We start from the raw sequence: 25,854 nt of genomic DNA on the forward strand, positions 1-25,854 counted from the left end.
TTAACTTTGCAGCCCACACTCATATATACTCAATGCCCCACAGAATTTGACTTGTGTTTTAATACAACAAGTAAAAAAGAGCTCAGATCTTATTTCAAACTCCTGAATAGTGTAGGAGAACCAAACTATAGCTTTATAGTTTTTCTGCTGCAGGCTGGTGTTTTTTCCACACAGACACAATTCAGCACGGAACAGTGGGCAGGGACCAGGTTTCTCAGCACAGTTAGCTAACCATATTTAGGTGCACAAAACCGTTCAGTGGGAAGGGCCTTAAAGACTGAGAGATATGTGTACTGGGTAACCGCAACGATATGCCACCTTAGCGTCATTGAATGGGCCTGGTTGCTTGCATGTTATCACCACATTATCAGTGTTGGACGGTGCAGCTTGTACTGTTTAGCACTTTGTTATATAGCATGATCTGTTCTGTGCACTTCCCCGTCCTGATTAAGCTTCACTGCAAAAAAAAAAGGATTTACACCGGCACAGTATGACCTGCCATTAGTAATAGAGCTGCAAAATACTGAAATATTAAAACAAGATTTTTCACCAGATTTTACCAGAAATCAATGATCTGGCATGTCATTATGTTCATAAAGCCACCTATGTATCCAAGATAATATAGATATGTCATGGAAAATGAGAAAAATGCTGAATGTGTGTGATTCCGTATTTTATGCACTATGAAGTGCACCAGATTATAAGGCACATTTTATGCAACACTAGTAAGGAACAAGGGTGTCGCCATGTTTTACTTCTAATGGGAAGGCTGGGGGAAGGGCCTAAGTTAAAAAAAAAATCTTTAAAGCCAAACGAGCACTGGATGTTAATCCACACATTTCCTTCCTGAAAACTGTTTGAGCTTTCATTTATTTACAGTAAGCTTAGATTTCCTAAATTTTCAACAGCGCAGTTGGCCGCAGCACTAGCCGTTATTAGCAGCGCTTTGCATTAAAGGCGCAGAATAATACTGCTCCAGCCTGGAGGAAAACCTTAATGAAACTCCTGTATAATGCTGTACTTCAGCGGAGTGGCTTTACTGCTCCTTAATATCTGACCTGATTATAGGCACACTGTCGATTTTTGGGAAAATGTAAGGATTTTAGTTGCACCATAGAGTACAGTATTTTAGCAGCCCTACTTAGTAACCATTTGGCCTTGCTAAGAAAAAAGCAGCCAGTCAGAATGCTGTGTTTTGTACAATGCATATCCAATATGCTTTCAGTTTTAAATCCTCTGCACAGCAATAAAAAGAGATGAAAAGAGAAAATCTGATGTAGGTGCAGCATATATGATGGAAATTGTGTGGTTTTATTTTAATGCATTATAAAACACCCCATTTAAACAGCTTGACAAAACATTATCTGGTTTGGCCCAATATTACCAGCAAACCTATTAGAAGGGGAAAGATTTATGATGGGGAAGCTTAGGTCCCCTCAGGCTTCCACTTAACCTGAACTGCACCAATATTTCTGATAGGCACGTGAGTGCTATTGGTTATCTGCTAATTGCTCTGAACTGCAGTGAAACAAACCACCGTGGACACAACAGAGCCATAAATAGCCTCTGCTGTCTGTTTCCGCTGTGTATGGGTAAGAGCGAGTGTGAGATGTGTGTTGACTGTGATAAACGTGTCTGTTGGGTAAACACTCTGTGTTGGACAGAAGAGAAGGTCAGCCTGGCATTCAGAGCTTCTCTGTTCTCACCCACCCACCAAAACCAGCAGCTTAATGACTGAATGTCTGTTTGATGTCTTCTTTTTGTTCAAATATTGTTGTCCAAACCCCCCAGACACAGAAACTGGGCCTGTCGTGGTAATTACATTAGTGGTGCTGATAGTTATGATATGGCCAAAATTGATATCTAAAAATATTTTTGTTAATTTTAAACAATATGATATAATTTTGATATCGGGATAAACAGTATAAAAAACACTGCTATACATTTTGCTGTTTTATATAATGTGTATCTTACAAAAGTGAGTGCGCCATTGACATTTTGTAAATATTTTATTACATACTGAAACAGCACTTATGGCACTTTGATACAATGTAAAGTACTCAGGGTACAGTTTGAATAACAGTGGGCTGTGTCCTCAGTGTCATTTAACACACAGACATTGATGTCTAAACTACTGGCAACAACAGTAGCTCCTAAATGAAAAGGTTTTAGGTTTGCATGGGGAGCAGAGCTGTTGAATGTGTTTTTTTTTTTTCAGTTCTCTTGTAATAAATGCAGAAAGTTCAACATGGCACCTCATGGCAAAAAACTCTCTGAGGATCTGAAAGAAAAAAAAAGTATTGTTGCTCTACATGAAGATGGCAGAGGCTACCAAAGTAATGCGTCCCTCAAACAGGTTCTGAGTGATTCTGAAATATCGAAAATGTGTTTAAAGGTATTTAATTCTGATGAGTAATTGTCCAGTCCTATTACTCATAAAATATATAGATAGGAATTTTAGACATTTTTGCTGCCCTCAACATTGCATTTTTTTAAACCAATGACGTGCTGATTTGGCAATAAAATAAAAATGTAAATTTTGACAAAGATTTGTTTATTTGTTTGTTTTTCTTTTTTCAGAACATTGATATCACCAATTTCAGCAGCAGCTGGAACGACGGTTTGGCCTTTTGTGCAGTTCTCCACACCTACCTACCTGCTCATATCCCCTACCAAGAGCTGAACAGCCAGGACAAGGTCTGATCTCTCACTCTGCACTACCAGTCAAAAGTTTTGGAACACCTTCAATTTTCCAATAATTATTGCCAGTCCAGTAAACAATAAAGCATTTCTTTAGAGAAATTACAGATGAAGCCAGAGAGTGGAATGTACTGTTTCCTGTACCTTTATAAGACACTTGGAAACTGGAGAAAACTGGTACAGAAAGAGGTTGGGCTTACGTCTCAGTTTCAGCAGAGAGAAGAAGAGAAGAGTCTGACGGGTGAAGTGCAGTAATATTCATTTCTAAGATGAAAAAGCAGCTTGTCTGTGTCATACAACATTGCTACTGGAATACCAAACAATTGCGGTTTTCTAAAACCTTTGACTGGTATAAACACACATGCAGACTATCAGAAATAATGCTTTATTTTTCACTCATGCATGATTATTTCTCTCCTATCCTAGAGGCGGAATTTCACGCTGGCCTTCCAGGCGGCAGAGAGTGTGGGAATTAAGTCTACACTGGTGAGTTTAGTGCAGACACCTTAATTGCACTGAATAGTTTGCGAGATCTGGCTCTGTTACCTCATTACACACGCCTTATAACAGGGAAAGACTAGTGATATTCTATGCAAACATCACTATTTGAGAGCCTGGAGAACACATTTAAATCTTAGCTGCACTACTGAAAAGCAGCAGTTTATTAATCCACTTACTCTCTCACCCTAACCACTTTAGTCTGACTAATTATAAGGTTAGAAGTGTTTATGTTAAATTTCAGTAAAGTTCTGAATAATACCAGTGTGTATTAAAATATATATATATGTATATATAACCCTGATTGTATCCAAAAACATAAAACCACAGCTGCCCAAATCACGGCAAAATTCAATGTGCACCTCAACTATTGTGGTCTAAAACCAGGTGTTTCAGTTTCATTGTTCAACCCCTGTGTGTATGTGTATGTATATATTCATTTAGGATTAATAATTAAATTTAATCGCATTCATCCAGTGTTCTAGTAGTTACCTGGAGTGTTTTTTGTTTTCATGGGTGAAAACACTTGTACCTTACTTTACATTTACTGTAAGGTCCAGTTCGTGCCAAACCATCCTAGCTGGGTTTAGGTTAGATGTTTAATTTCATATTCTGTGTTCCTTTACTTTAAAATAACTAGAAAAAACATGGAATAAGATTGTGCATCTTTGCTGCTTCTTCATCAGCATGCAGTCATTCTTTCCTCTGAGTTAGGGCTGGGCGATATGCATTAAAAACGATATATCTCTATATATTTTTTTAAAACCTCAATATATCGCCCAGTCCTACTCTGTCTATCTGGGTACACTCACAGCTGACTCAGAATCTGACTTCACATGTATTGCAGAAATTACATTGTGCAGTGCTTTTTTTTGAGCCGTCTCTGATGGGTTCTCTCTTTCTTTCTCTCTCTCACACACAGGACATTGGTGAAATGGTACACACAGAAAGACCAGACTGGCAGAGTGTGATGACCTATGTCACATCCATCTACAAGTACTTTGAGACTTGAGTCTTTAGGTTTTCCTATTTTCTGGGCGATGGACGTGTTTGTGCCTGCAGAGACACTCTACGGCTCGTCTCCAGCTCGAGAGACCCTGAGATTAAGATATTTAACATGCAGTTGGTTTGCATTTTGTTCTCACTGCATTTCACAGATGCTTTATCCAGTCATCTGGCCTGGGGCCTAGATGGGTGGGGTGTTTTCCCTATGGCCCACCCTTCTTCCAGTGTTCCAGTGTTGTCCCAGTGAAAAGGACTGAAAACTTTTTTTTTATTAATACTCATCACATGCTCTGTGCTTACACATTCATCACATGCTCACATTTCCTTGCAGAAACAGCTGAGTGTCTTCTCTCTGTTGTTTCCCATTCTCCCTCCCCTGCCTTTTCTGTATATGGGCCAAGGCTGCTAGGCAGGTACAGTTTGGTTATTTTCCCTACAAGCTCTTCCTCCTCCTCTTTTGAACAGGCAGCTCTATGTGAACCTCCATCATGTTTTTGATGTACCATGTGAATCTTAAAAACACACTGTTTGCTAACAGTAGAAAAATGACTGACCTCACCATTAGCTTTGGCTGAAATTGTGCCTTCCTTGTCCGTGACATTGATTTGTTGCTAGGCCTGTTTATTACAGTGACATTTCTTTAAAGCTTTTGTCACATGTCTCATTGGCTGCTTCTCCACTGCAGGGTGATTGGAGGGGAACTGTTCAGGTGGCTTTTCCACTGCAGGGGGACCATAGTGTTGTTCAGTGGCAGGGCCACTGAACCACTGATTGGGGATCCACTGATTGGGGATCCACTGATTGGCTAGCCGGCCCTTGACATTGCCAAATCCGTTTTAGCGATGTGGGATGAATCCTGTGCCAGCGTGCTAACTCTGCGGTAGCAATGTGAGATGCGGCTAATAGGATGACAACTGTAATCAGCATGCATAAGCAGGCTGCGGTAGTCAGTAGCGATGTTGGATGATGCCTGTAGTTGTAGTCCAAGCTTACAGTTCACTTTCACATTTAGGTAGTATGCTCACTTTCTCTAGTTAGCATGCTAAGTATGTGAAATCAAGCCATAAATTATGATTACAAGATTCATTGAAACTTCATAGTCCTGATTTAGCAACACAGCAAATGGAAAAAGAATTGGTCATAACTGGTCAAATTGATATGGTGCAGCCTAAGTATCTGCAGTGGATAAAAGGCCAATGTTTTGTTTTGTGTTCAGTGTAATTGCATTCATCTTTAATGGGATTCAAAAGTCAAATGCCTTTTTTTCTTATTATTTTACATATCAGACCTGATTGGGCTATCTAAGCCTGAAATGGACTGGTAATGGCATTATTAATATTGTTATTACTATTATTGTTGTTTCTATTTTAATGTTCCACTGTTGAGCACAGACAGTCAGTAGTAATCCTCAGAACAGACACTTCTACAGCTCAAGCAGCATTGCCTCTAAATGTTTACCTGAACAAGATTCTTTCCTTTAGATTCTCGACATTTCCTCATTCGTCTTTTAACATTCCATTAGCAGCGGACATTTGTATGTAATTCTGAAAGAGTTTCTGTATCAATGGGAGATGAAACTTTCTCTGAGTTTTAATTTTGTATGCTTACTTAGTATATCACTGCTTCTAAAAATGATATCTGCCCCCACTCCCACTGCCACACTTACCCCAACCCCCCCTCTGGGCTTCTGAAGAGCAGAAATACTGAATGCAGTTTCTGATTGTAATCAGCATCATGCTGGGATGAACTGGCCTAGTGTTCCACATATCCTGTAACCCACTCCTCCTCCTTCTACAGTGGACTTTTCTTATTGGTATTAAAGCACAAAGCGTGAGGACTGAATGTTTGTTTGCTAAATTATAATGTGAAACCTCATCCAAACCATTGGATATTTCTGAATGCATTGTTTGTCTCCCTTGTTTGTCTCAGATGTAAGTAAGCTTCTAAACTAACATATAAAGCCCAGGACACCATAAACACCATGACAGGAAGAATAGGCTTCTAGAGCACAAAGGGTATCTATCCTACACACTAATGCCTTGCTGCACTTCCTCAATTATTGTATTAGATGTACTGTGTTCTTTTCCAAGCTATTTCAAACTCCCTTCTGTCAGATACATTTCATTGTTTCTCAATTAAGAAATTTATAATAATTATTTTACTATAAGACCTATAGCAAGGGATGATGTTGAAATCGTATAATACAGTATTTGAAGTGCAAATATTTTTGAGTCTTTTTTCATTTATTTTTAAAAAAGGCACAACCTGTTATTTATTCTATAAGTGCTTTTCCTGCATTTGGAGAATAAAGTGATATTTTATTTTAAATATATTGATAGAATTGTATCATAAAGCTGCTGGTAGTGACTTGCTGTTAATAGGCCAGTATTATGGCTGAAACTGGATCTTTAATCTGTTTAAATTGTCAATTTGACCAGATGAACAGGCCGATTGTATGTTTTCTAATGGCCAATTATTTTTCATTAATGTTTATTCCTAAAGCCTCTCATTGTATTTTGTTTTGCCGTTCAAGATTCACCCAGTGGAATACATTTTATTCGCATCATAATTCAGAGAACTGGTTTTGTCACAGTCATATTTGAATTGCTCTAGAAGTGATAGATCAAACCTTGTATGACATTTTTACACCCTTTAGGACCTTTCTCTTTTGTGTAAAGATCTATTTGTCAAGGAAAGAAGTCCAGATATGAATTCTTTAATTAACACCCTTCTTAGACGTGTAAGTCTTAACACCAAATAAATTATTACTCTAAGCTCTGGATTTTTATTTGTGTATCATTTATGCTTTTGATCCTAATCCAGATTTTAACAGCACATGAATGGAATTACTGCACCCACCACTGTGCTGCCAAAACAATAACACTGCTGATTGTTGTTAGCCACATCATGGAGTTTCTAACACTTTGTGGTCCAACTAAGCTATTGACCATAGAAACATATATGCCATGGATCAATTTCCTTCCAGTTTATAGAAATTAAGCCTTAATGTTCATCAATCCAGTTGTCAATTTGCACAAATACAAGGATAATTTAGGAGTAGATACCGTGCTAATTGATCACACTGATACCCGCCCACATGTGACTGTTCAATTAGCCTTTAACACCTCCACAAGAGAGAAACTAGGTCCACACAAAGGACTTGTCCCTGCCAGTGTGAACGCAAGGTAAAGGACCAAAAATAAAGCCGATCTTTCTAACAGATACTCAGTTTATCCAAAAAATGTAATGTGAATAGTTTACCTGTACATGTGCAGTAAATGTATTTTATTACCAAACCATTTACATTTCTTGTAAATTACAGTACTAGAGCTCAGCTCTGTTTACCCTATTTACCAATTAGCTGCCAGTGTCAGCATGCACTGGTGACCATTAAAAGACGGAAAAATAACGTTTTAAAACACTATATAGACTCGTCCATACCAGAACATAAATTTGGCGAGAGTTGTGGCCAAGACTGAGAACAGTAGTGTTGTTGTCAAGACCGCTAGAGTCAGAGTCGAGACAAAGCGTGAAACCAGATTAAGATAAAAAAATTAAAAAAAAAATCAAATTCCATTCATTTTTATTCTAAAATGTAAAAAACAATCATAATTTACCCTCAAACAGCTCATCACTAAGGTTAGCTAGCTTGTTGCTAAGTTTAGCTAGCTCATCACTAATGGTAGTTCTCTCCTCGGTAGCATTAGTATTTTAGCTTGTCATTAAGGTTAGCTAACTTGTCGCAAAGGTAAGCTAGCTCTTCGCTAGCTTCAGTCTCCTTCCCAGTTACATTAGTGTGTATTTTAGCTTGTTGCTAAGGTTAATTAGCTCGTCACTAGCTTCAGTTCTGTCCCAGGTTATATCGGTGTTTTAGCTTGCTTGTCACCAAGATTAGCTAGCTTGTTGCTAGCTTTAGTTCTCTCCCCAGTAACATTAGTATTTTAGTTGTTAGCTTGTAGTTAGCTTGTTGCTATGGTAAGCTATCCCACTGCTAACATTAGTTAACTCGCTAGTTTGCACATACTTCTTTATGTGCTTTCTGTCTAGATGTCTGGAAAAATTAATCATGGTCACCGAGGACACAATGATTTACTTAACCAAACTCCAGCAAGACTGAAAGAGAGCACTTAACATCGGACTAATTCAAAATGAAAAGTGCATGGATTGGATACTAAACGAAAGCGGGAGTAGCTTGTTTTTCGCTGTTAGCCAATCTGTCTGCTGGTTTTAGACACAGAAAAAGGACTGCTATGGTCTGTTTGAATGAATTGGTGATGTTTAGTAATGATAGAAAAAAAAGTTCAGTTTTTTAATGAACTTCAATTCAGACAGAGGACTTGGACCGGTCGGTCTACAGTCTCAGAGCATGGGCGTGGTAGTCGGGGGGGAAAAGTGGACCAGACTACCCAGGGCCCGAGTAGGGAGAGGGGCCCATGAAAATCCTGGGAGTTTTTTTCTCGCTCACGTTCCTTGTGTGCTGGCATGGATAGGGGCCCACTGACATTGAGAGTGTACAGGGCCCAGAATTTGCTGCTCTGCCCCTGCTCAGAGTCCATCTCACCCTGAGACCGAGAAAAACTCGATTCCAAACGAGATCAAGTCCAACATGAGACTGAGACTGCTCGTTTTTGGTCTCGAGACAGAGACCGGACTCAAATACGACAATACTAGAGTAGAGCACAACTAAATACACTAACAATAGCTGGCTGACTAATGACCGATAAGATGACATTGGCCATTGTACACTAATATTAGACTTGCCTGGAAAAAAATTCCTGCAACCAACAAACACCTCATAAACAAACCCATGGAGTCATCTAGCTTACTCCATAGTACAGATGCCAGTCTTCATTTCTAAGTGTATACACTAAATTGTTGGACATGAAAAGTCAGTATGAAGGAGAGAAATTTGATGGAAAATGGGCAGGGCTGGTTTAGTCATTGATACATGTAAGGATGGGCGGAGCTACACATTATACTGCAACCAGCCAGCAGAGGTGCTAGACATGTGGTGGCTTGTCTCTTAAAAGTACCCAACCATATGCAATCTAGTGATCATCTTAATGGAAGGTTTTTTTAGAAGGGACAAACTGCAGGTGTTTAAATATCACAGGGGAAAACTATGTTGGTGTTTTTCACACTTTTGTTTGTGATAAAAATAAAGTGCAACTCTAAATATAACCTTACATGTTGACTTAAACGTGTGTGGGTGGTATTGGTAAGATTTAGAAAGTATATTCAGTAGCTGGTTGGCTTCAGTGTGGAACATGCTTTCCTCTACCTTCCTGACTGCATTACAGTTGACACCAGCACACAGTTAGTGCTTTACAAACCTCCTGTTATGAAGGATTGGGCTGTAAAATAAAAATAACTTTTAATTAATTCTTAATACCTAAATTTACTTATTTAAACCTCTTTTTTATTTGAGCATTTATATGTTTCAAAAGAGGCTATCAAAGTGTGACTACTACTTTTATTGTTTGCCCCTCCCTTCATCTTTTTTATATTAAGGAAAGCTTACATGCATCACCTTTATGAAAAATCTAATTTAGTAGCTGACAGATACAATTACAAATTTTATGTAGAATGGATGGAGAGTGTTTGTGAACAGCAATTTTCATATCTTAACACCTGTTAAAAGAATGCTTAATTAATTTAAGTCTACGTGATGAACCGCAGCGTTTAAATAATAATTAATCTAATCTAATTCTGAGTTTTGGTCTATGATATGATCGATTAACTGGATCAAAGTCCCTCCAGGAGGAATCCTGGAGTCAAAAGGTTTAAAGACGCGCAGGAGCCGCAGACCCGGTGAAGATAAGCGGTGAGAGGGAGGAGAAGAGGCGGGGCGGGGAGGCGGGGAGAAGAGGCGGAGAGAGGGAGAACTCGAAAAAAAATGAGAAGAGAGGTTTCACACTGAGTGAGACACAGAGCGCAGCTCCACAGACCTGCCCTCTGGCCCTTTACTGAGCCTAAAATTACTGATATTATTTTCTTATCAGTCAGTGTTCACTCATTTTATAGTCTCCAAACCGTTATATTTTCTTTTATTTGATCTTTTATTAATTTATTTTTGTTTTGTTTTGTTTTATCAGATTAGTTTTACAACTTTTTTAGAACTGACTGGATCGGAAACAGCATGGGATCACTTTTTTTTATACATTTTCTCCAGAACTGTTCACCCGGACTCTGAACAGACAGGGACACTCTTGAACCTAAATGTGAGGTATGTAACGCTATTTATGTAACGTAGTTAATTCAGCTAAACATATTACTGCTGTTTATACTGCTACTATACTAAAATCTATACTAAAATACCTGTTTAACATACTCTCATCTTTAAACGTTTATTTATTTGGTCATTTAACTACGGTTTACTCGTATCTAATCTAATCTAGGTTAATTGATTTTGAATTTCGCTGCTTCACAGTCCACCTTAAATAGTGCATTAGCTCCAGCAGACACACAGCGTCTGTATGGATGTGCCTCAGTATTTAAGGTGGACATTCGATTAACAAGTCAAAACTTTTAGTTAATGTGGAAACACGTCCCTCCTACCCGCGTTCAAAAACACAATGCAGCTGGGATCAGATTTTGAGCATTAATGAAGCATTATAAAGGATTATATATATATATATATATATATATATATATATATATATATATATATATATATATATATATATATATAGTATAAATAGTTATTTAGCAATAAAGAGTTTTTATACATTAAGTAGAAGCAAAAACATCATTATATTATGAATTATATATTGTTAAACAAAGTAAAAAAAATTAACAAAGATTAAATAATCTAACAACAAAATTCTATCTATGTGTAGCATATTTAGTGCATGCATGTAAACTGCAAACAAACAATCAAACATAAATACAGTAAAAAAAACAAAAAAAAAACAGAATAGACTTCTTTTTAGAATACGTAATATTACAATATGATGTATTTGTTATTGCATACAATACAATAAGCCACACCCCTAAGCAAGGGTAGTCTGTCTTATCTCAGCATCGATCACATTTGCACTACGTCTTGTCTCGGGTTGAGGTTGACAGCAATGTTGTCGAGAACAAATATATTTAATGATGACATACTTTAGAAAAGTTGTTTATTTAATAAATAAGTTCCAAGTTTAGTTAACATTATTATATAGACAAATTTGTAACATTTATAGAATGCAAGGGGCAGTGGTGGCTCAGTGGCAGGAGCACCAGGTTATTGATAACAGCTTTGTGGGTTTGATATGTAAGTTTGGCATGCTGTCACTGTTGGGCCCTTGAGCAAGGCCCTTAACCTTCACTGCTCTCCACAATCTGTACTAATGGCACTAACCCACCAACCTGAACCCACCTCTCCAGGCATGTGTGCTCATTGTATAGAGGTCTCTGTGTGTGTGTTCACTACACAGAGGCGGAGGCCACACGATTAGTGTTCTTTTCAGTTGTTTTCTAATAACCCAATTCCAAACAATAACATAAACAATAGCTGTCCATATATTGATATGTTACTCTTTTCTGTCAGTGATATATTTATGTATCAGAAAAAAATATTAGATATCTGCATCCTCACAAATTATATCAGTAGTGATGCTAATGCTGATTAATACACCTTTAACTGTGTGGAAATTGGGACGATCTCATTTTTAAAAATTGTCAATATTGCTTTGATTTTGATATCATTGTGATCTCTTATCAATCTCTTCATTCAGTCATTGTTTGGTAATTTTGTCTGTCAATAAAGCTTTATGGCGCACTGGCCTTTGCGGCAATTCTCTTGAGCCTTTTTTCCTTCTTCCTTTACCCATGTGCAGCCCTCATAATATTAATTCAGCCAAAGACCTGTTTTATTTAATTTAGTCATTCTTAATCTTTTTGTGTTAACTCTTACATTTCAAATTAGATAGGTGCACAATTCTGTCTTTTTTATATGAATATGCAGAGCAGTCCATCTTACATATTGTTTTATATTCTTATGGTAGCACAGCTGAGCACCTGCTATATTTTTAACTGTACGTGTGAGTCTCTTCCTTAAGAGAGCATATTTGTTATTTCTTCTGAAGTGCGCTGTGCAGTCTCTCTCTGCTTGAGGTTGAAATGTGGTCACCAAGTTTCCTTTCAGGTGCAGCCACATTAAGTCATTACAATCAGCACGTTAACACAAACTATTGGAAAGTCCCGTTAAGATGCCCACAAAGCCTACTGCATGCGTGCAGTCTCGCTGAGCTTACTCAGGAAACTGTAAAAGACATGTTGTACACTGCCAAAATACCATACCATAGAATGATATCTCTCACCCAGGGGGATTGTCACCTCAAACTAAGTCACGCCGTACTATAAAGAGGAAATAATGTCAGTCACAAAAGAGAAGCTTATCTAATATTAGATTTCAATGACTGAATTGTAAAGCCATTTCCAGTGATTGAGGTGTAAAGAACTTCTCCTAAAACCCCAAAATATATATGAATTAATCTCACTGGGTTTCCTTTTTTCACAGTCTACCCAGACACAAGCGTATCACTGTTTCTATTTGATTTTCTTTTCTTTGTTCTTTTTGACCTTTTAAACAGGTAACAAGCATTATCACCACCACATGTCACTGCTTTATTGAGGCTGGCTGGCTCCAGAAATCAAAGCGAGAGGGGCACATATTACATGAGGTCAGTTATTTGTTATGTTGACATAATTGGGTAATGCACAAAACCACGCGTGCATTATTTCATGATTTATCTCCGAAAGGCTAACTCATTTTGAGTTTAGGAGGGAAAACTTTGGGGGAGAAAAAGTGCAGGGCCACAATAAGCAGATTCATGTGAACGCAGGGGCACAATAGAATACTTGTTCTACGTTGCTTAAGCCAATAATAGCACAATCACTGCAAAGTTCAAATGCACACTTCCTGAGGACCGGAGAGGAAACACAGCCTGGTCTTATGATAAACTGCGTAGTTACAAACATATTTCACGAATATTTGTAAAGGCAGTCCTAAAATAAAACTGTATTGTTGGACTTTTGACAGTCCCACATGTCTGTTGTGGGAAACTGACCTTCTGTTTCTGAGACTGATTGCTTTTTTGACCTAGCAAGTGGTCAGAGGCTGATCTTCCAGAGTATGATGTGATTGTTATTGTCTGCAGGGTTAGAGACCCCAGAGTGACTCTCCGCTGGAGCTTCTCCAACCCATCCCTCCCCCCCGTCCCAAACGGCTGTTCGACCGAGACTCAGGAGATCCGGAAAGAGGACTGCGAGAAGGTCAGCAAAGATGACTGGGGGCCACGTCGCAAATACTTCAGGAGGGAAAGCAAGACCATCTAGATATTTGCTATTGTGATTCGCAGGGCAGCACCACACCTTGTCTTAAAGCCTCAGGTCACACCCTCACACCTGGTCCAAGAGAAAGTTACTCAAAGCACTCAGAGTGGTAGGTTTCTACCTGCACCTCAGGGCTCTCCGTGACCCAGCTATGAGTGCTGCTGCGAGTTCACACCAGCGGACGACACCCACCTCTCCGCCAGCATGGTGAGCAAGGTCTCTGTGATTTACATCTCCTTGGAGCTGCTGATCGCACTGCTGTCTGTGGTTGGAAATGTGCTGGTCTGCTGGGCCGTGTGCCTCAACAGCAACCTGCAAAGCATCACCAACTTCTTCGTGGTGTCCCTGGCCTTGGCCGACATTGCCGTGGGGCTACTGGCCATCCCCTTCGCCATCATCATCAGCACAGGCTTCTGCAGCAACTTCCACGGCTGCCTGTTCATCGCTTGCTTCGTGCTGGTGCTCACACAGAGCTCCATCTTCAGCCTGTTTGCCATCGCCGTGGATCGATATATCGCCATCAAGATCCCACTGAGGTGAGTGAGAATCCTGCAGAGATGAGCGCACACTGGCTCATGTCACACCTAGCAGATACCATCAGTCAGAAATCACACAGCACTGTTGATAAGTAAAGAGTTTTCGATTAATTGTAGATTAATTGTATATTAACTGTTAAAAGACTATTAGAGCAGTGGGTAAATCACAGGTAACAAGGAACAGGCTTTATTTACAGGTAGAAACAATAGTAAGAGGAAACTTACTGTAAGCTCTGGAGTTGTTTCAGTCACTTTAATCATCATCACTGAAACTGAGTATAGAAGGTGTAAAAAGGTGCAGTCGTTCACACCGAACATTGGTATCACTAAAAAGTGGAAAGATAAAGCTAATTCTGCAGAGAGTTTCAGGCTTCCCAATCATTATTTTCAATCATGAATAATGAAGTACTTTTTGTGTTTTGATAAATCTAAAGCTATGTTCACGTTACCTGAAATGGAAGGGACTAAAAGAGACTCTTTTTCTCAGATCAGACATTATTCAGGGCTGTGTGAACATCTTTTGAAATCAGATTTGAGTCACTATTATTTGTGGTCCTAGGTCATATGCGTGTTTGATATGTTTGTCAGATCAGATTTTATTTTGCATTTTCTTGATTTGCCTGTTTGCATGTGCTTAGTGCTGTTGGAGACTGAGGCCATGGAGTTATTTTTTTAAACACTATATTCTTTGCTGTTATTTCCAGTCACACAAGGCCAGACTCTAAACGATATGGATAGATCAGAATACTGGAAACTAAAGGTTCAATGACAATTAAAAAATATTTTAAATCACTAATGACATCTGATAAAAAAAAAAAAACTTTGTTTTTGGGTGAATAATGAAAACAAGCATGATTTTTCTACTTGTTCTGGGCTAATTTACTAGCATGTCAACTCTTTTCTGTTTGAGGCATATATAGATTGGCTCTTTTTGTTGAAAGAAGGCAATTTATCCATAAACAGACATCATGTTGAGTGTTTCAGAGAACTCTTATATGTAATTCAACCAGTGATTGGTGTTCTCATTTCTAACATCCCTTAAAATTAATTTATAACGGTAAACTGACAAGACAGCCCAGTCTGATTTGAGCAAAAGATCTGAATTGATTAATGAGCATTGTAATGTGAATGTGCCTTATACTGTCTGTCCGTTTTCAAAGGTGAAATAAAATTGTTTACAGGTCAGAGATTTGAACCACCGCTTACAAGAAAGGCACAAATTGGGGGATTTTTTTTTTCTGAAACAGAAACTCCATGTATGCCTGTTTACGCACTTTTACATCTGAGTTTTTGCATATTACTGGCAAACATATTTTCATACATACTCACATTTTGCATACAAGACTCCCTGACCGGCGTCACTAATGTCTGCTTACTGATCTTGACTGATAATGTACAAAGATCAGACTGTAACTGTAATCACTGCTTTAGTTACTTCCAATTTCCATAATTTATGTTGACAAAATAATACCTCACAACTTATAAAGGTGTGGTCAGTACTAAATATTTTTGCAAATGGGCCACACACATACATTAAAAAGAAACTGCTTATAGACAAATAAAAAAAACAGTGACCTGTAATCTAAAATTAGTAAATGAAATATGACTGGATCATAGTTTCTGTGGTTTATGTAGTTCTATCTCCACAGCACATAGATATTTAACTACCCCAACTGATAAACAGCCAAATTATGATTTACTTTGGTGTAGGCTCACTACCTTATACAGTACTCTTTATCTTCCTCTCACTGCAATAACTCATTTTCACCTTCAGTGCAACAAGTACACAAACGGACTGATGGGTTTAAAGTAACAGCGGCTTTGATGGTTTGTTTTTTTGTTTTCTCTAATGCTTGAGTAATAACTCTAGCCATTGCTGTAGAGAGAGAGGATTTGATTTGATTTGCAATATTTGATGTGTTGAAAGTATCATGATTCTATAGAGCACTAATTATATAGTATATTGGGCTGGGTTTCCTGAAAGCCTCTTAGCACTAAGACCATTGTTAAATGATGGGGCAAGTGATACATTAAGCACTCCTTCTACCAGTTAGGAAAGCTTTTGGAAAACCACCCTGATTCTCGTAATTCATTCAAATTGCAAAAGAGCATTTTTACTGTAGATGAAATAGTGGAGCAGATCACTTAGAACACACTTACATTTTTTTATTTATGATACCCTACAAATAAATGTTATCCATAACACTAATTGACCACAGTTTGAACATTTTAGAAGTTTGTGCATCTGCATCAGGAAGTATGTACACGATAACTGGTACCAGCATAGAATTGCCACATTGGTTCATCCATACTCCCCATTAAAAATAAAGGTATAAATTATTATTTGAGTGTTTACATAAAATAACCACTTCTGGTTCCATAAAGAACTGTTTGTAAAAAAAAAAAAAAAAAGTGTGAGCATGGTAAACCTTTAAAGCAGCACTACACTATTAGGATTCTTTTGCAATTTATTTGTCCCTTCTTTAAGGATAGTTGTTCCTGAAGTAGGCCTGTCACGAAAGGATTTTTTGTAGGCGATATAATGTTTCAGAAATTACTGCGATAATCAATATTATTTTTATTTTAAGACCATTAAATGTCACTAATATAATGATAATAGTATATCATAAGAAAAAAGAAATTATACTCTTATACCCCAATAAACAACATTTTGATAATTATAGTTTTGGAAATAATTTTTTTTCTTAACCTACTGTCCACATTGTGTGTATGGAGTCTCAGTTATTGAAGCATTAGTCTGTAATTGCTGGCTTAAATACTCTTCATTGTTATATATGTGTACAAACACACACACATAAACATAACAGACGATATCACAATATCAAATATTATTGAGGTCATGTCCGTTCATTTTACAATAAGTCGATGTAATTATTGTGACAGGCCGAAGGACAAATATCTACTACTAATTAAGTAATATTTGCACTGTTTATACTTTGATTTACTTTACTTTACAAATATGTACTGTGATGCTCCACTGACTGTAATACTGAGAATAGTGCTGCTGGTGCTGCTGACTGCAACTATATATCTTTAGAGAAGCAATGATGATTTTTATATATTCAATGGCTCAGACATTGAATTTGAGTAATTTATTACAAAGTAAAGTATCCACCTACAGAATGTTCATTATTACAGCAACCACACCAGACACATGCTTTAAAAACCCACACAAACCAAATCATATGCAATTTACACACTATTCACATTTCACCACCACGACACACATTTAATGACATTTCTATCATTTACACCTGATTCAGTACGACACCCGCACTAATAAAGTGCTGAATCCGGTAAAAGTACACAGTGGGTCAATTAGCTAATTAATAGATAATTATAACTTTTCACTATCACAGTGTTTATTATTAACTCACAAAATCAATGAAAGAGTTTTGTTTTACACTAGCTAGTAATGTATCTTGTGTAAATATTAAGATTGGTAACCAACATTCTGCAGATGCATTGTTTTTACTATATTAGCACAACGTAATATACATGCTAACACTGTATTTACTAGTGCGGAAACTCGATCCAACCCCCCTCCCCTTCAGCCTTGTTTGGCTGCATTTGGCATTTTGTTTCTCTTGTAGCTCAGCTAAAGTAGCTGGTTAATGTTCCCTGAACTGAGCTGAGCTAAAGATGCAGGTTAGCGTTAGCTGAGCTGAGCTAAAGAAGCCGTTTAGCATTATCTGAGATAAAGAAGCCGGTTAGCATTAGCTGAGATGATGTAGCCGGTTAGCATTAGCTGAGCTAAAGTAGCTGGTTAGCATTAGCTGAGCTAAAGTAGCCGGTTAGCATTAGCTGAGGGAAAAGTAGCCAGTTAGCATTAGCTGAGTTAAAGAAGCTGGTTAGCGTTAGCTGAGCTGAGGTAGCTGGTTAGCGTTAGCTGAGGTAAAGTAGCAAAAAAAAGTTTAGCACAGAAGCTACCCAGATAGCAAGTATACTCTGCTTAGTCAGTAAGATGGGTTCACTTACCTGTCCTCTGCTGTGTTTCAGTAGAATGACAGAATGGACATAAGGGGAAGCACTAACTGTTAATTAATTGCGCCAATTATCTAAACATGGTAACAATCTGCTGATTACCCGTACTGCTGCAAGACACTGAACAAAAAGAGGAGTCTAAGATCAGCATCAGTTCTTTTTCTTCTTCTATTGTTTATTAGGTAACGATAGCCTGTCTCAACCTCTTGTAATTGGCCAAAAAATAATTTTTACACTGCAGAAGAACCCAACCAGGCTCCAGTTAATCTAAACTGAGACCACATTTTTGGTTTGGACCAAATTCGGGTCCTTTGGTCCAGACCATGAGTTGTCGTAACTTTTACACTGGACCAAACAAGGCAGGTGTGAAAGCAGCCATAAATAATAGAATGATGAGAAGGTTTGGCTGAGTATGTAGTCCTGTCTGCGCTGCTGGAGTATCTGCAGCAGAAAGGCTGTAACAGGTGTTGATTGCATAAGGGCCGTGGGCTCTGCGGTTGGGTGGATGTGTGTATTTGTAGCTCTGGAGCCCCTGTAAGTCTGCCGGCTTTAATGAACTGCTCTCCACTACTGTCCATTGTGAATAAGATTTGAGTCCCTGGATTATTTGAACAATTGCCACCAGACCTCCCACCCATACTAGACGCCACTTGGGAGAAGATATACATGCTGTAGAGCTGGATGTTTTATATGGTGGTCAAAATGAAAGAGGGCATGGTGATAATAGTGTGACTCCCAACAACAGGGTTTTGCTGTAAACAGCCGGCGTTAGACGCACTTAATTTTAGCTGCAGTATAGTAAACATGGAAATAAATTAAAACACATTGAGCATGCTGTATAATAAACATACACTTAGCTTCACAACTGTAAATTATGATAATTTCACGTTATTCTCCTTTAACATCTCCTAAATATTTTTTCCACATACCTCACACAAAAGATTAGATTTAGAGCATTATGTCATTTGAATGGTCATAAATCTGCATGAATGGCCGTGGCCCCTTGGGAGTTGCAGTACAAATAGGAAATACATCCTTTGCACGTATCCTAGTAGTTTAGTATATTGTTCAGCTAAATTAACGTGAGTAGCCCTTAGACAATAGTCTTTCCCCAGATCAGTGGAGGGGATGTTGGCGACTATTTGAACAGAGAAGTTTTCGTCTTTATCTCTAAATATGTCAAACCAGGCGCTATGGACTTCTGGAGACCACAGGAAATTGTCAGAAGTTCTGTCACTACTAAAATTTCACTACTTTATTTCAGAACTAATATAGTGTAATATACTTATATCCGTAAATAGTAAATAGGCTTAAAATAGTACAATAAGATAATAAGGGATCTTCTTCACTTCAACTCCCATAATTCACCTGCACCCACTATCAGAGCTCACTCCATCTCCCCCATAATTCACCTGCACCCACTGTAAGCCCTCACTCCATCTCCCATAATTCACCTGTACCCACTATTATCAGCTCTCAGTACAGCTCCCATAATTCCTCACTCCAACTCCCATAATTCATCTGCACTCACTATCAGACTTCACTCCACCTCCCATAATTCACCTGCGCCCTCTATCAGGGCTCACTTCAACTCCCATAATTCACCTGCACCCACTATCAGGGCTCACTTCAACTACCATAATTCACCTGGCCTTGCCATAGGTACACAGTACAGTGTTAAATTAACCTCACTCACAGGACAACACCTCACATTTTACACAGGTGTGGCATAACACTGGATCTGTTTATCAGTTTACATACTGGTATATTCCATGACTTATGGCATGTTGGTGTTCAGCACCATTAAAGGCTCTATCTTTAGCAAGGTGCGCCAGAATGCTCATTGCTATCTTACACTCCGACAACAGTCTATTTTTACGCCTTCTGGCAAGTTACACGCTGATTGGGTGCACTTTTCCCGCCATTATGACAGCAAAAACACACTAAAATAAGGTACAGTTTGCCAAAACATTTTTTAAGTACTGTATACACATCCTGGTTTATAAAAGTAATGTCATTGGGGAGGGCACAGTACTGTTCACTCACCCTCCACAGAGGAGTTATTCAGCTACATTTGCATTATTGTATTATTGTATGATGCATTATTTACCTTTTTATCTTCTCATACCATGTGCACACAAGCAGCACATTGTGAACTTCCTCAGTCAGGAAGTCTGTTTCATGCTGCAAACCAAGAAAAATAAACATGTTTTATGAGATAATGTTGTCTTGTGAGTGTGTGACCAAATTAGGAATGTGTTCAGTATCCAGTATGCTGGCTTGTGTGTAAAATTGTCTTTGTGTCTGTGTGTTTGTTTTTAATCAGGTACAACAGCCTCGTGACCAGCCAGAGAGCCAAGGGTATCATCGCAGTGTGCTGGATTCTATCAGTGATCATCGGACTGACTCCAATGCTGGGTTGGAACATGCGGACCACGAATGCGACCAGCAGCTCCTGTCCCGCCGGCATGACGGAGTGTCTGTTTGAGAAAGTGGTCACCATGGGCTACATGGTTTACTTTAACTTTTTTGGCTGTGTCCTCATGCCGCTGTTGGCCATGCTGGTTATCTACGCACGGATATTTATGGCTGCCCGCCACCAGCTCAGGCAGATGGAGCTGAAGTTGTCGCATGGACATTCTCACAGCGATGGCTCCTCCTCCCGGTCTACGCTGCAGAGGGAGGTTCACGCGGCCAAGTCCCTGGCCATAATAGTGGGCCTCTTTGCCCTGTGCTGGCTGCCTTTGCACATCATTAACTGTTTTACACTGTTCTGTCCCAAATGTGCCCGCCCCCCAGTCTGGATCATGTACCTGGCCATCATTCTTTCGCATGCCAACTCAGTGGTGAACCCCTTTATCTACGCCTACCGCATCCGAGACTTCAGGCACACTTTTCGCAGGATCATCCGGCAGCACGTACTCGGACAGCGGGACCGGCTGCGCAGCGGAAGCTTGGCTGTGGGAAACTTCACTACCTCCATTGGGATTAGCGTTGTGGATTCCTCGTTTGCTGCTGTCTCTAATGGCAACGTGCTGAACCACAGTCCCGGTCCCAATTCCAGTCCAGGTAATGACCATGGGATGTTCAGGGAAATACATTCCACAGGTATTCAGTGGAATCCAAGGTCAGACCTCTCAGATACAGAACACAGCACCAATGGGCATCACCCAGTAGAGCATGCCCTTTCTGCCCAGTCAAGAAAGCTTTGCTCGCTGGGTTCCTCTGCTCAGACTGGTGAGGATCTTTCCTCTTTTAAAAGAAACTCTGAAATCATGGTGGTGAAAGACTGTAGCATAGTCACCAATGTAAACTTCTGCTCACTCGCCACAAGGTCGAATCACTCAGTTGAGCTCACTGAGGTTTCATGACACACTCCATTGTGTGTTTAACTGCTGCATAACCCTGTGCATCGCATTTCTCATTAGACCTAAACACAGCCTACGCATCTGACAGGGTCACTGACTTTTCCCAAATCAGGATGTTGTTGATGTAAGGGTGACCTAATTCTCGTCAGTGTCTGGAGCCGGATATGGCAAAGGCATCCGTACCTGCTCTGTGTCTGTGGGAACTGAGTGATCATGCCTATTAAATTCCAATATATCTGTGGAACTGTTGTTATCTGATGAATGGATTAAATGCAGAGCGAGTGCACTCCCAATGTCACACACAAAAACACAATCCAACGGGTGTGAATGAGATTAAAGGGAAATTGCACCATTTTTTAAATAAATAAATACTTAAAGATTCAGTAGTTCAGAGTGGTTTTATGTGAAAAGCTCCATTCCAGAGTTAAAATCATTTGTAAAAGTATTGACAGAAACCAGATTTTAAGAATTTATGGATTTAAGTCTGAAAGCTACATTTTTTAATGAAAAGCTTACAAACATGCTGCCTAGTGCCTTGAGACATTGTTTGAATTTGTTTGAAAATGTAAGTGATCTGGTAATTTTCAGATTTTCAGTTTTGGACTTAACTGGACTATTTTTTTAAAGATTGCCACTTCTGGTTGCGGTTAAAGTCTGTAAAGAAATCAGATTTTGCTTGATTCTTTAGAGTAGGGCTACAGCAATATGGGGAAAAAACTACATTGCTTTGTATTTTGTTTTTATTGATGTACAAACAGATATCTACACAGATATTTACCAAATCTGTTTCACCAGATGTCAATAAGTCAGCATGCCATTATAGTAATACTAGTGCTGTCACCATTAGCATGTTAACGTGTGCAATTAATATGAAAACTTTAACATGTTAATAACCAGGTTACAGAGCCTGGGGATGTAATAGTGGTTTTATTTAGCGATATAAACACACATCATCACACTAAATTCAGAAGCTGCATTACTTTTTTATGCTGAAATTTGCACAAACACACAGCTGCTACAGCATCTCCTCTTTCCAGGTTGTTGAGTGTGGAATATGGAGCTACACTAACGTTTATTTTCTCCTTTACAACTCTCAGTTAAACTCAGTAACTCAGCACATTAAAATATTTTATTTAATGGGGATTTCTGCGTATTGGTGATTGGAATAAAATAATGACAATGGATCGATGTAATCCATTTGTGATGGAATTTCAATTTCATATCACTTTTTTACATACTTTGGCAGTTAGCAAGTACAGAAATTCCAAAATGAGTTGGATAAAAATATGTTTACATTGCTATTTTTACACTTTTACACAGTATGTCAACTAATTATTAATTGACACTGGTTAATATACAGTTACGAGAAAAAGTATGTAAACCCTTTGGGATTACTTAGATTTCTGCATAAATTGGTCAATAAATGTGTTCTGATCTTCATCTAAGTCACAACAATAGATAAACATAGTCTGCTTAAACCAAACAAAAAAAGTATATGTTTGCATGGTTTTATTGAACACAACATGTTAACATTCACTGTGAGGGGGGAAAAGTATGTGAACCCCTAGGCTAATGACTTTTCTAAGAGCTAATTGGAGCCAGAATGTGATGAGATTGGATGTGTTGGTTAAAGCTGCCCTGCCCTATAGAAAAAGCTCTCCGACGACCTACATTCAAGAATTGTTGACTTGCATGAAGCTGGAAATGGTAACAAAAGTATCTTTAAAAGCCTTAAAGCTCACCTTCTGTCGTTTTTTCTTTCATTTTAAAATGTCTAGTTGTGGTCTCTAGTATGAATGAATGACATGTGAGCCGTTTTTGTAAAAAAAAAGTGCTCAGGTGTCTCTGTATAGCTCTTTTTTAATGGACTGTTTTAGGGGTGTGTCCAAAATGACCGGATTCCAGCTTTGCTCATGAATATTCATACATGCAAACAGCATGCAAATATCTCTCCTCTGATTGGCTAGGAGCACTGCGACGCCCCTCCACCGCTCTGCCGCTCACTGCCTCCCACCTCCTAACTGATGGGCGGTGATGTTGCGTCGCTTCAGCTCCGCCTCTGGGAGTTTCTCGAGCCAAGGTGGGCTGGTCTGTGAGTTTCTGCCTACGTAGGCAGAAAGATAATTCAAAATTCACCCGTTTTTCAGAGGGGGGGAGGGGGGATTTCTTTGCTTAGCTCCTGCAGACAATGGGGGCTGCAAAACAGTTTAATGTGCAGGTGTACACATTCAACTCGGAGAGACCTACTGTATTCCACAAAAAACAAGAAAAATCGGATTTTCGCGGAAGGTGAGCTTTAATGTTCATGTGTCCACTTTAAGACAGACGGTCTAGTTCAGCACTGTTGCTACTCTTCCTAGGCGTGGTCGTTCTGTAAAGGTGACTGCAAGAACACAGCACAGAATGATCAGTGAGGTGAGGAAGACTTACAGAAATCTCTGGCACATGCTAACATTTTTGTTAACAAATCTACAATAAGAAAAACATTAAACAAGAATGAAGTTCATGGGAGGAAACCACAGAAGAAGCCACTGCTGTCCAATAAAACATTGCTGCATGTTTGAAGTTTGCAAAAGAGCACCTGGATGTTCCACAACAGTACTGGCTAAATATACTGTGGACAGATGAAACCATAATTGAGTGGTTTGTAAGGAACACACAACGCTATATGTGAAGAAAAATTGTGAAATATGGTGAAGGAGGCATCATGGTTTGGGGCTGCTTTGCTGCCTCAGGGCCTAGACAAATTGCTGTAATCAATGGAAAGATTAATTCCCAAATTTACCAAGATTTTGCAGGAAAACTTAAGACCATCTGTCCATCAACTGAAGCTCAACAGAGGATGGATGATGCAACAGGACAGCGACCCAAAACATAGAAGTAAATCGACAACCGAATGGAGCTTCAACAAAAGAAAATACGCCTCCTGACCTCCTGAACCCAACTGAGATGCTGTGGCATTATGACCTCAGGAGATCGATTCACACCAGATATCCCAAGTATATTATAGCTGAACTGAAACAGTTTAGTGAAGAGGAATGCTCCAAAATTCCTCCTGATCATTGTGCAGGTCTGATCTGCAAAGGTTCACATACTTTCAGCCCCCTCACTCTGAACGTTAACATGTTGTGTTCAATAAAACCATGCAAACATATAATGTTTATGTGGTATTAGTGTAAGCAGACTGTGCTTGTCTATTGTTGTGACTTAGATGAAGATCAGAACACATTTAATGACCAGTTTATGCAGACATCCAATTAATCCCAAAGGGTTTACACACTTTTTCTTGCAACTGTATTAATCATTATGGATGTTTTTATTAATGTTTCAATTTTCATTCTTCTTATTATGTACAACTCTCTTTACTTTTAAGTATTTAGTAATGTTTAATAATGTTGAGTGTCAATGTATAATTCGTTTAGGAATTACTATTTAATAATGTTTATTATGACTTTCAATTGTTTTATATTGTTGAACTGCTTCGATGATAAGAGCAAATTTCAGGATTTTGGTTTATCTCCCCCTACAATCAAACAAACGCAGCCAGCTCTCTGTAGAGCTCTCAGTTCACTGCTCCTCATTATATTTAAATAATATGTAAAAGAGGTTATAGAAACAGAGATATAGGGCTTTGAAAGAGTGATTACATCACTTATATCATTAAAAGAATACAGCATGGTAAAATTTATGTTTCAAAACATAAATTAGCTTTTAGTTATACACCCACTGCCCCCCAACACGCACACACACACACCAGCTATGGTTTGTCTGACGCCAGCAGCTGGTCCTAATGCAATGTAAATCCAATGAAGGTGCATCTGATGATGCTTTTTATTGTGCCATTATGTTGCTTTTTCCTCATTAACAGGCTCTTGGGTACTGGAGATCAGTGTTAAAGTAGCTCTGCGTGTGTGAAAGGTGGGATGAGAGCACGCACTCTGCAGTGGGAGATACGTGTCTGTTTACACAGGTGGGAGAGGCCTTTACTATCTGCTCCAAACTGAAACAAATGGATAAAACTAAAAATTCCCCGGAAAGTGGCTCTTTTTTTCTATTGCATCAATCGATAAAGTGCTTATTTGGCCTGGACTGGCCATTTGTCATAAACGTAATAGCTGTTCAAAACCTCCATCTCACATCCAACACAGGTAGATCATGAATCATGCACAGGTTTGCTTTTGTTTTAGGACTTTTTACACAGTGATGAATGTAAATTGCCTTTTTTTCTAACTGTATCCCATTTTCTCCCCAATTTAAAAGATTAATTACCCAGCCCACTCGTTAGGACTCCCACCAACACTAGGAGGGTAAAGGCTAGCACACACCTCCTTTGGTACATATGATTTCAGATTCTGCCAATGATGCAGCATCACAACGCATTCGGAGGAAAGCACTGGACCCCGGCTCTGAAACACCATCTA

The 25,854-nt window shown here is 38.9% G+C and overlaps 2 protein-coding genes across 4 annotated transcripts in view; both read left to right on the forward strand.

Moving 5' to 3' along the window:
• The window catches only part of specc1lb (sperm antigen with calponin homology and coiled-coil domains 1-like b), a 44,533-nt gene extending 37,556 nt beyond the window's left edge, over positions 1-6,977 (forward strand). For all 3 annotated transcript variants that reach the window (XM_049466172.1, XM_049466173.1, XM_049466171.1), the window contains exons 14-16: positions 2,581-2,697; positions 3,127-3,186; positions 4,121-6,977. In XM_049466172.1, coding sequence (XP_049322129.1) covers positions 2,581-2,697; positions 3,127-3,186; positions 4,121-4,210 — 267 coding nt within the window. In that variant the 3' untranslated portion in view covers positions 4,211-6,977. The remainder of the gene's footprint in view (positions 1-2,580; positions 2,698-3,126; positions 3,187-4,120) is intronic.
• A 96-nt stretch (positions 6,978-7,073) lies between these two features.
• On the forward strand, positions 7,074-21,819 carry adora2ab (adenosine A2a receptor b). Its single transcript, XM_007233902.3, has 4 exons — positions 7,074-10,429; positions 12,783-12,872; positions 13,350-14,060; positions 20,392-21,819. Exons 3-4 carry the CDS (start codon positions 13,729-13,731, stop codon positions 21,434-21,436), a joined length of 1,377 nt encoding a protein of 458 aa, XP_007233964.1. The 5' UTR covers positions 7,074-10,429; positions 12,783-12,872; positions 13,350-13,728; the 3' UTR covers positions 21,437-21,819.
• The last annotated feature ends 4,035 nt before the right edge of the window (positions 21,820-25,854 follow it).

The sequence above is a fragment of the Astyanax mexicanus genome, chromosome 17 (genome assembly GCF_023375975.1).
Source record: "Astyanax mexicanus isolate ESR-SI-001 chromosome 17, AstMex3_surface, whole genome shotgun sequence".
Taxonomy (NCBI): Eukaryota; Metazoa; Chordata; class Actinopteri; order Characiformes; family Acestrorhamphidae; genus Astyanax; species Astyanax mexicanus.